Source organism: Lissotriton vulgaris, chromosome 2_1 (genome assembly GCF_964263255.1).
Source record: "Lissotriton vulgaris chromosome 2_1, aLisVul1.2, whole genome shotgun sequence".
Taxonomy (NCBI): Eukaryota; Metazoa; Chordata; class Amphibia; order Caudata; family Salamandridae; genus Lissotriton; species Lissotriton vulgaris.
Genome location: NC_141687.1, coordinates 552,143,712 through 552,156,007, shown reverse-complemented (window position 1 = coordinate 552,156,007; position 12,296 = coordinate 552,143,712). Strand labels below are relative to the sequence as shown.

At 43.4% G+C, this 12,296-nt stretch overlaps 1 protein-coding gene across 1 annotated transcript in view; it reads right to left on the bottom strand.

Annotated features, from left to right (window-relative positions):
- The window catches only part of UNC80 (unc-80 subunit of NALCN channel complex), a 2,521,865-nt gene that overhangs the window by 108,775 nt on the left and 2,400,794 nt on the right, over window positions 1–12,296 (bottom strand). The window contains exon 61 of the mRNA XM_086955549.1: window positions 8,312–8,390. Within this exon, the coding sequence (XP_086811675.1) occupies window positions 8,312–8,390 (79 nt within the window). The remainder of the gene's footprint in view (window positions 1–8,311; window positions 8,391–12,296) is intronic.

The following is a 12,296-nucleotide window of genomic DNA, read 5'->3' as shown; positions in this document are numbered from 1 at the left end:
CTTTAGCACTTGGCACTTTAACTGAAAGGTTCTGGGATATTAAATGTTCCTTCTTGATGGAGACATTCATAGATCAGATAGAACCACCATTTGCACATACACTTTATTTAAATTGTTGGCAACTGTCTATCACATGACCCGTAGAAGCTATGCGAATGCTAAGATCTGATACCACAGAAAGGCTCGTGTTTTCTATATCAAGATATTTACTCTATGCCTGGCGTACTAGGATCAATATCTTAGCCATCCATTAGAAAACGTTTTGCACGACCAGCAAGCAGTTTGAAACTAATGTGATGTTCCCTTTTAGCAGTTTTTATAACAATAGTGTAGGATATATTTTATATGGTTGGTTTTATTAACGACGTGGTATAATGCTATTTTAGGAATGTATTTTGAATATGTTTTTTACTGTGTAGGATTAATAATTGGTCGAATTGGGATTAAGACTTTAGTCATACATTAGAATTTATTATTGTGGCTGTTAAGCTTTCTTGGAATTAATGTGATTTTTTTATAGTTGTTTTTATATCATGATGAAGTAAAAATTGTTTTTATTTCATTTTATGGTTGTTTATTCTATTGTATAATGCTTTTGAAAAAAATGTATTTTCTCGAGTATGTTTTATTTTGTGAATGATCATTAATTGGTCGAATACATCACTAATTACTCCAGATTTCATTCAGTTTCTGTTGGACAAATCTGGCGGACCATTGTAGTCTGTCAATAAAAGTGCTGTTAGGAGTATCCGAAGCTTTTAAGATGGCAGGATCTAAATCCAGAAGTGCCCTGCCAGTTCAAATACATAAACAGCCATGTTTAACTGAAGTTAGAAATGTCTTAAAACCTGGCTTTTCACTTTAATTGGCCATGTCCTTTTCATTTATTTCCAACACCTGTTATGACGTTTTATTCTTAGCACCAAGAAGTCTTTTGTGCATGTTGCATTCATGCATACGATTTAACGTATATTACATAAAATGCAACAAGGCATTTGAAAAGGCTTGCATTCAGCATTTCCTGACACCACACTTCTCTCCCAGTGTAAAAACAGGTGCCATACCTTTCAAGGGTGTATCTTTATATTCAATAATTTAATATATGTGGCAGAAGATAGCAAAGTAACAAATATGTTGGTGCCTTTTGGGAACACTTAAGTTAGGTTGACATATTTGGGATTGCATATGTGGCTGAGCGTCTGAAACCTGGAATTTGAAATCATTAAGTTGTATTTTAGGCTCGAAATGCCAATTTAGTTGAAAGGGGTAGTCGCAGAGGATGCATTATAGACACTAGATAACGGTATTCAGCCTTATCAACTCTTAGAACCTTCAAAACAGCTCCCAGGTAAATGTGCTCTTCCATAAAACTGTAAAACGAAAACATCTTTTCAATTAAATTAACATATTTGACCTTTTTGTAATCTGCATACACATGGCACAAGTTCGAAATGTAAACCTTCCGATCGTTCACTACAATTACATTTGCATCACTGCAACCTGACCTTAGGCCCAACTGTGTGGCAACAAGTTTAGGCCCTTGTGTTAAAACGGAAATGCCCAAGTATTTTGCTTTATAAAAGACATATCTACCACTCTTGGAGTCAGATGTACAACTGCAGTAGAAGTTATGGACAGGGGCTTAATGTGAAAAACCTAAAGGTAAAATATTTGTCTTCCCTGCTAACAAGGGGTTAGTGCATTGCACATGTTGGTACAATTAGTAGTATAAAAGTGACATTTCGTTCTAAAATTTATTTTCACTAACTTCTGTAAGAAAATTAGTAGAAACTTAATTGTCATAGGTAATTAACTAAAATTAAAGCAAATAACCTATTCTATTTTTAGTAGCTATGTTGCTGAAATTACTTCAGTAACCTCCCTAAAAGTTTGATCACTCTGAACTAGTGATTCAAACATTCCTTCCAGCCGAGCCTCCAGTGGATAAGAATTACCTGATGTTTGTACACTTCACAATCTCTATGGCGAGGTGGCCAGGTGTTCTATGAATAACAGCTTGCTTGTAAGTTCAGCCGCCTCAGAAGCCACACCTATCTCTCCGTATCTGGACAACTGACAGAATATCGGAAACACAAATATTGAGAGGATAGAATAGTAGGTCAAAAATATCTAGCAACAGAATATCGGGAAGGTAAGTGCAAATAGGTAAATATAGGTTTACTACTCTTAACTCCATATCTATGTACTTTGAATATATATATATATATATATATATATATATATATATCGTCATGTGATCAAGGCTATCTCTAGCCGAAACGCGTCATGGCGGACTGGTGCTGGGCTAAAAACTAAAATAAAAATATTTGCACCAATATATGGGTCTTGCTGGTTCCTGTGTTGCTGATCAGCTGTGTTGGTATATTTGCGGGAGCGCCACGTACCATATATATATATATATATATATATATATATATATATATATATATATATATATATATATATATATATCTATATATATCTATATCGTCAAGGCACTTATCTGTGGAGTTATATGTAGTAAATCGTTGCTTACCTATAGAAACTTACCTTCACAATATTCTTGTCCTCAATATTCTTGACACAATATTTTGTCTCACGATATTTTTGTTTCTGATATTCTGTCCATTACCGTTCTTTACTTTGAGTGGAAGGGCCATTCCTTACCCCAACGTGCAGGAACAGATGTGTTTAGAAATGTTTGGGTTTTGGAATTTTCTTTGAACATCTCGATGCCAGAGTGAGTTCACTGTGGATTCGAGAGATGGAGGGAGAAACCTAGGAAAGACTCAGAGCTGATGTTTTGAGAATGTACATTTGTAATTTCTTTTAAAGTATGGCATTTCCATGAAAAGGAACTGGGCACAATGTAGTACAAACGAGGCAGGGAAAGTGTTGGAACTATTGCTTGATTGGCTCAAGGAGGTCTTCAAATCAATAATGAGTTAATTGTTTGAAAACGTCTGCAACTTCAGTCTGGGAAGGTAAAGCTGAACGGACAGAATGAGAGTCGAAGACAATCACACCTTAGCTGGAATAATTCACATCTGCCTGGTAAGAGATTGTACAGAGGTGTTTCCAATGTTATTCTGAATCTACGAACCTGGAAGCAGCTCCTAGATTTAGGAGAGCTCGTCGTTTGCTGATCCATAAGGACTGAGGAGGTCTAGGACCCAAGTATGGGTGCCTGCCTGCTGGTGGATTAAGATTTCTGAGAGTAGGTTCAAGGATTGAATATTGTGAAGATCTGTCAAGAAAGAGTAACTCATCCCAGTACCCATAGTGCCATCTTGCACTTAATACACATGTAAAGGGTGGCAGCGTTTCAATAAGAGGGTACCAATTAGAAGGAAAAAACCACAAGGGCAAAAGAATCTCCATGGCAATCTCGATGATTCTTCATTGCAGACGATGGAAGATAATAAGGCTGATAAGCAAAACACCTAATCTACTCTGAAAGATGGTGGAGAAGGTGCTAGGCATAAGGTCTTCGGAACTAGAATACAAACATTAGGAAGCCAGCCTCTGAAAAAACAGCAAATAACTGTACAATAACTACTTGAAATTGGACTAAGAATGTGACAAAAGACAAGGGATCAAACGCACTGAGTCTGGGACACATTCATCTCTACATAAATTCTCTTTATATATGGTCCAGGCAGGACATGTCATCAAAGCAAAAGAAGCAAGCATTATCTTGGATTGTGAATTTAAGACAACAAACACTAGGAAGAAACCCATCTTGGAAAAGCACAGCTTTAAGGCTGACCATGTCTTTTTCTTCAGGACGATTGCAAATTTCAAGCACAAGAAGGACCCTTTGTTTCACATACTTCTCTTTAACATGCTCTCACCTTGCCCACCACCCAGGGCCGGACTGACTATACCGTGCATCGGGGGTCACCCTGGGAGGCTGGAAGAGTGGGGGCCGGTTTTGAGATGGTAGGGGCCGTGTTTTTACTCGGGGCTGGTTTTGCAGAGGTACTGAAATATCGGCCCCCAGTAATAAAAGCAGCAGTGCTTCACACTTGCAGCCCCCCAACATGGCTGGTCTGACAAATTTGCCAGGACAGCTTAGTGTTCCCAGTCTGGGTCTGCCACCACTCTACCAGGCCGACGCTCCGCAGGGCCTCAGAAACAGCCGTCCACCTAATTACAGAGTTGCCAACACTGACAGATAAGTGGGGAGGGTGAAAATCACCCTCCACTCCCTGGCTGCACTGCATTTCTGTGATAATTCCAACCGTTCTTGATCAATTTTATCCATGTTTTAACAATACTCTTTCTTGTCCACGATTATAAATGTCAAAGTTTCGTTTCTTTTGACTGATCCACATATTTACAAATTGTAGTTGAGAAGTTTCTGATATTCACGTATGCCCATCCAGGCTTCCATTACAAAAATATGATCCCAGTACACTGACAGATTGGCAGAGTAGAGGACGCCATGCTCTGTGTTGAACATGAGGACCAAATAAGCGCTCCCTTCTTCATGAATGCAGAGCCCCGCGAAGATCCTGTGGCATCTGGCAAGTTTTGTATGCAAACCTGGCAAGTTTTGTATGCAAACCTAACCCTGGGTGAGCTTAGAAAATCTTAAAGACAGAAGACGATGTGTTCACCTGCCTTAATGAGAGTTGTGAGAAGCCCTTTCACAACTTGCCTTCGCATGATGCTCGATTAAGACTTCTATGAAATTTGGGAGCACTAGGTGAGAAGTGCCTAAAAGACCAGTCCATGCAACTGGAAACAGAAGACTGGTGCCTGAAGAACCAGCCCAAGCAACTGGAAACAGCAGACTGGTGCCAGAAGAACCATCCCTTGCAACTGGAAACAGCAGACTGGTGCCTGAAGAACCAGTCCATGCAACTGGAAACAGCAGACTGGTGCCTGAAGGACACACCCGTGCAATTGGAAACATCCCTTGCAACTGGAAACAGCAGACTGGTGCCTGAATAACCAGCCCATGCAACTGGAAACAGCAGACTGGTGCCTGAAGGACACACCCGTGCAACTGGAAACATCAGACTGGTGCCTGACGAACCAGCCCATGCAAAAAGAAACAGCAGACTGGTGCCTGAAGGACTAACCAATGCAACTGGAAACAGCGGACTGGTGCCTATAGGACCAGCCCGTGCAACTGGAAACAGCAGGCTGGTGCCTGAAGAACCAGCCTATGCAACTAGAAACAGCAGACTGGTGCCTGAAGAACCAGCCCGTGCAACTGGAAAAAGCAGACTAGTGCCTGAAGAACCAGCCCGTGCAACTGGCAACAGCAGACTGGTGCCTGAAGAATCTGTCCGTGCAACTGGAAACAGAAGACTGGTGCCTGAAGAACTAGCCCATGCACCTGGAAACAGCAGACTGGTGTCTGAAGAACCAGTCCATGCAACTGGAAACAGCAGACTGGTGCCTGAAGAACCAGCCCATGCAATAGGAAACAGCAGACCGGTGTCTGAATAACCAGTCCATGCAACTGGAAACAGCAGACTGGTGCCTGAAGAACCAGCCCATGCAATAGGAAACAGCAGACCGGTGTCTGAATAACCAGTCCATGCAACTGGAAACAGAAGACTGGTGCCCAAAGAACCAGCCCAAGCAACTGGAAACAGAAGACTGGTGTCTGAAGAACCAGCCCATGCAACTGGAAACAGAAGACTGGGGTCTGAAGAACCAGTCCATGCAACTGGAAACAACAGACTAGTGCCTGAAGAACCAGTACATGCAATAGGAAACATCAGACTTGTGTCAGAATAACCAGCCCATGCAACTGGAAACAGAAGACTGGTGCCTAAAGAACCAGCCCAAGCAACTGGAAACAGAAGACTGGTGCCCGAATAACCAGCCCATTCAACTGGAAACAGAAGACTGGTGTCTGAAGAACCAGCCCATGCACCTGGAAACAGCAGACTGGTGTCTGAAGAACCAGTCCATGCAACTGGAAACAGCAGACTGGAGCTTGAAGAACCAGCTCATGCAATAGGAAACAGTAGACTGGTGCCTGAATAACCAGCCCATTCAACTGGAAGCAGAAGACTGGTGTCTGAAGAACCAGCCCATGCACCTGGAAACAGCAGACTGGTCTCTCAAGAACCAGTCCATGCACCTGGAAACAGCTGACTGGTGTCTGAATAACCAGCCCATGCAATAGGAAACAGCAGACTGGTGTCTGAATAACCAGCCCATGTAACTGGAAACAGCAGGCTAGTGCCTGAAGAATCTGCCCGTGCAACTGGAAACAGAAGGCTGGTGCCTGAAGAACCAGCCCATGCAACTGGAAACAGAAGACTGGTGTCTGAAGAACCAGCCCATGCACCTGGAAACAGAAGACTGGTGTCTGAAGAACCAGTCCATGCACCTGGAAACAGCTGTCTGGTGTCTGAATAACCAGCCCATGCAATAGGAAACAGCAGACTGGTGTCTGAATAACCAGCCCATGTAACTGGAAACAGCAGGCTAGTGCCTGAAGAATCTGCCCGTGCAACTGGAAACATAAGACTGGTGCCTGAAGAACCAGCCCATGCAACTGGAAACAGAAGACTGGTGTCTGAAGAACCAGCCCATGCACCTGGAAACAGAAGACTGGTGTCTGAAGAACCAGTCCATGCACCTGGAAACAGTTGACTGGTGTCTGAAGAACCAGTCCATGGAACTGGAAACAGCAGACTGGAGCTTGAAGAACCAGCTCATGCAATTGGAAACAGCAGACTGGTTTCTGAATAACCAGCCCATGCACCTGGAAACAGCAGACTGGTGTCTGAAGAACCAGTCCATGCAATAGGAAACAGCAGACTGGTATCTGAATAACCAGCCCATGTAACTGGAAACAGCAGGCTAGTGCCTGAAGAATCTGCCCGTGCAACTGGAAACAGAAGACTGGTGCCTGAAGAACCAGCCCATGCAACTGGAAACAGAAGACTGCTGTCTGAAGAACCAGCCCATGCAATAGGAAACAGCAGACTGGTGTCTGAATAACCAGCCCATGTAACTGGAAACAGCAGGCTAGTGCCTGAAGAATCTGCCCGTGCAACTGGAAACAGAAGACTGGTGCCTGAAGAACCAGCCCATGCAACTGGAAACAGAAGACTGGTGTCTGAAGAACCAGCCCATGCACCTGGAAACAGAAGACTGGTGTCTGAAGAACCAGTCCATGCACCTGGAAACAGTTGACTGGTGTCTGAAGAACCACTCCATGGAACTGGAAACAGCAGACTGGAGCTTGAAGAACCAGCTCATGCAATTGGAAACAGCAGACTGGTGTCTGAATAACCTGCCCATGCACCTGGAAACAACAGACTGGTGTCTGAAGAACCAGTCCATGCACCTGGAAACAGCTGACTGGTGTCTGAATAACCAGCCCATGCAATAGGAAACAGCAGACTGGTGTCTGAATAACCAGCCCATGCAATAGGAAACAGCAGACTGGTGTCTGAAGAACCAGTCCATGGGACTGGAAACAGCAGACTGGAGCTTGAAGAACCAGCTCATACAATTGGAAACAGCAGACTGGTGTCTGCTGTTTCCAGGTGCATGGGCTGGTTATTCAGACTGGTGTCTGAAGAACCAGTCCATGCAACTGGAAACAGCAGACTGGAGCTTGAATAACCAACTCATGCAATTGGAAACAACAGATTGGTGTCTGAATAACCATCCCATGCAATGGGAAACAGAAGACTGGTGCCTGAAGAAGCAGTCCTCAAGAGCTGGTAATCTATTCATACACTGTATTTTAACCAATAACATTTGCTACTACATGCGAGTGGTTTTGAAGAAAATTACTTCTCAAAAACAGTTCCTATTAAACAAAATCCCTCGGAGCATTGCCTTGCCTCAGCGCCAAAAACAATGTTAAAAGATTTAAATTTATTTTTCGATAAATCCTGATCCCTACACCAGGATCACTTAATTTTTTGCCATTTTGAATATTACATAGCGTTCTTTTAAAACGGATTATCTTGTGTCTTATTTCGTAACCTTAATGTTGTTGTGGTGTTGCTGTTCACGTACACATGACATTTTCTCCGAGGTAGACTTTGATGCTTGTGCTAAGCTATCGAGGCCAAGATAAGGGTTTCCTCACCGAAACCTGTTTACATAATAGACATTTGATTGTTTGGACTTTGTAGGTCAGCCGCAGCTTACTTAAATACTGTGGCCTCTTAACCAAAGTTCAACAGTTTGGTTTTCTACATAAGGTAATCTGCAAAATAAACAAAAATATGTTGATACTTCCAAAACACAGACCCAAAAGTGTCCTTGTTTAGCCTCGGCCAAGAAGTACTTTTGCGTAACTTGACCCAATGATCCTTACCTGCCTCAGGCCTCTCTTTCTCCCTAATGGTTGCTGAAGAAGGTTCTGCTGACCGGGTTCGCTCTGAACACTTGCTACCCTGTAAAAGTGGAAACGGCATTAACATAACAGCAGCAGCAGGAAGAACTCCTGAACATGATGACGAAGGAAGGTGGAATGGCCCTTATATCAGTGTTCGCAATTTGAATGAATTTATACAGAACACGAGACAAATAGGCCCTGAACTCACTTTACAATCAAAGCACTATGGAGACATACTTTGCATGCAGCCACATCTGGTGTGAAACGACTTCAGTGCTAGTGCAACATGTCACACGCTTATAAAGAAAGGGAGGGTGAGAAGGACAGTAATAAAACACTACCTACCTGGTGACTCTGGAATATTTAATACACAGACACCTTCATGCTATAAGCCTCTTGCACCTCTCTAGAACTGGTAAAAAGATATTGATATACAACTTCAAATAATCTGAGCCTCACAAGCCCCTACAAAACCTCGTCGTTCTCTCTCTTTTTCACTTCTTAAGAATGAGTTAACATCCGAGAGGCAGTCAACCAATTGCCCCTCACAAGAAATAAAAAGCAGGTTGTTCCATTTTTTTAAAAAAAAAACAGTCCTCCTGTTTTCGTATGTGCGAAAGGAGCCAAGCATTTTTTTAAACTTCTCTATGATAGCCCACAGCTAACAGCATATAGCAGGGCTAAGTTGGGTTTTAGTAAAATTGTTTGTCACCTATGAAATTCCATTTATTTGTAGGGAACGCCTATAAGAGGTCAAGGTGTCTGTTGTAACTTACTTATCTCCCCCCTGTGCCCCAGCCCTTGGTACCTTCCCTTTCCCTGCGCGTGAGCTCCGCGTTCCTCCCTTCCCCATTGGTCTCCCCTACATCCCATCCTCGTCGCCACTGTTACGAAGTAGTCAGAATCAGTGAAAGTTCCAATGAAGGTTTATTAGTGACAGCCCACATTCTGACTCTGAAGTTGCGTCTGACGGTCACAGGCTCAGTGGTAGGTTTGGCAGATCAAGCCATGATTCCCATTCTGACACCGAATGTACACCTAACTTACCTTTGGTATCTGGAAGGTTTGGTAGAATCATCCGAAAACCCAAACGTTTGGATGACTTCTTCTGTGACTAATTGTTCTCCAGTTTATGTACTCTCATGTTACTGTTTACCACTTCTAGTGGCACTGTTGTCAAAACTCTCAAGAGAGGAAGATGTGTTGTAACTCACTTATCTCCCCCCTGTGCCCCAGCCCTTGGTACCTTCCCTTTCCCTGCGCGTGAGCTCCGCGTTCCTCCCTTCCCCATTGGTCTCCCCTACATTCCATTCCTCCCCGCAGTTTACCCCTTGTGACATCATCTGCATTGACACTTATGTTCTGCTGACCCACGCATCTCCACAGGTGTGGGGCTGTCACTAATAAACCTTCATTGGAACTTTCACTGATTCTGACTACTTCGTAACAGTGTCTCCCTTCTATTATTGGTAGGAGGCACTGCCAGGCATGTGCTGAGCATTTAAGGCATAATGTGGTGCTCAAGATTCAGTGGTGAGTGGTCTTGCCAGCACTCTAAAAATACTGTGGCGCATGGTCCTGCAAGCATCTGACACCTACCTTGCTCCGTGTTTCCGTGTGGCCCAAGGAGGCTTCCTTACCAGTAGAAAAAGAACGATTGATGGACAGAATGCAGAACAATGTGATACATTCACCCCAGTACAGAGATCTGGGCCTAAATCCATAGTTTTTTTGCTCACCAAGCCATTCCGGTTTGGACCCAGCTATATGCAAATCTGTCTTGACTCTGCGCCCAATGGGAACAGTCGAGCCTGAACTGTCAGTCCAGGTCCTCCCTTAACTGGAAACAAGCATCCAAGGACACTAAACTGGGGTGGTGAAGTGAGCTAAACAATGATGATGGATTCAACCCTGATCTGTGACTGGGGGTGAGTGTCTGAAAAGTTTCAGCGCTCCGTCCATCATCTCCTTGTATCTGCTTTGTTCACCCTAAGTTGGCAGGGTATGCCCAGACGTGGGTCCCTAGCTCTCTTTGCACTGGATTCAAGCTAGCTTGGCTGATGAGGGGTGTTACCCTGAAACCGGTCCCAGGATGCTTGTTTCCAGTACAGGGAAGACATGGCTTGGCAGTTCGGGCTGGACTGTTCCCATGAGACACAGGGTCAAGACTGATTTGCATATAGCTATGTTTGAACTGGGGTGGCGAAGTGAGCTAAAGAATGATGGCTTCAACCCAGATCTGTGACTGGGAGTGGGAGTCTGAAAAGTTCCAGCACTCCGTCCATCATCTCCTTGTGTTTGCTTTGTTTGCCCTAAGTTGTCAGGGTATGCCCAGACGTGGGTCCCTTGCTCACTTTGCCTCTAGATTCAAGCTAGCCTGGCTGATGAGGGGTGTTACCCCGAAACTGGTCCCAGGATGCTTGTTTCCTGTCCAGGGAAGACATTGCTTGGCAGCTCAGGCTGGACTGTTCCCATGAGGCACTGGGTCAAGACTGATTTCCATATAGCTATGTCTGAACTGGGGTGGCGAAGTGAGCTAAAGAATGATGATGGCTTCAACCCAGATCTGTGACTGGGAGTGAGCGTCTGAAAAGTTCCAGCACTCCGTCCATCATCTCCTTGTGTTTGCCTTCTTACCAGTAGAGCTGCAACTGTGCCATGGCAGTACATTATAGTTTGAATGTAACTCTCTTTGCACGTTCCACCAATTTATATAGATATGTTTGAATGTATTACAGGCACTGTAAAAAGATTGGGATATTGTTGGGTGAGATGGCTGTGAGGTATGAGGGTACCCCAATGTATGTTTGGATTAATAATAATATTTTATGTTGCTGTTTGTTTTGCTTTGCTTGTAGGGGCTACAGGCAGGGAGAAGATCGTTTGTAGGGATGGGACCACCATCTAATAGATATAAAGAATGACTTCTGTTATAAAAATACATTTAGATATTTGGTGTCTATTTAAAGCAGTGGCCTTTAACCTGTGGGGAGTGATCCGTGGGAGGGTGTGACTGGATGTAAATGGAGGTGACTAGGGTTAAGTGGGGGGTTCTAGGCTCTGGTGCTTTGCCTCGCCCTGAAGAATGCAGAAAACATCATATTAAAGAACAGACAGTGCAAGAAAAACATTGAAAGAATAAATGAGAGGATGCCAACTACTCTGTCACTTTCTGTCAGTAACATCCTTTGTCACGCATGTCCTGGCTAAGATTTCGTGTTAAAGGGGGGGGGGGGGGCACCAAACTAACAGTAAGGCTTAATCCGCTCAATTATGGGACAATATCATAAAGTGGAAATGTTCAGGGTGAAATGCCTGCCAGTTGTATCTCGGCAGGCACGTACTAGAGCGAGCTTTTAAAAGGGATGACTAAAAATAACTTCAGTGTTCAAAATACCGAGACCGGTTGAAGGTGTTACATATGACAAGGGACACATTGCCAGTTCGGTATGATTATGTGAAAAAGACCAGAATAAACAATACTTCTTGTCAACATTTCTCGATAGGACGCTCGCACAGTCTTGCTCTTTTGCTTGCAATATATTTTATCACACTCAAGGCATATTTTGAAAGATAGAAGTAACACTGAGCATTTCTTTTGGACTTGTTTTAAAATACCCCTGTTCTTGGCGAATTGAATGTTTGGTTTGCTTGCTTTGTTTAGCAGTGCACATATTTAGAGTGGTGGATAGAAAAGCACTACAGCACCTGAGTTTTGTCTTACATTTTTAGAGGGTGTACCCTCAAGTCACACTGAAATCGTTTACATTGCCAGCAGTATTTACCATTTTATGGAATATATAAATGTGGGAAAATGTGTTTGCTGTTTTGGGGGGCCAAATAAAACTATATTATATGTGACGGGGGAAGCATTAAAAAGCGTCAAGGCTATTGATGTAAACGCATTTTATTTAACATGTAGTAGCATATTTACAAGAGTTTATCACCACAGGACCGTCACTTT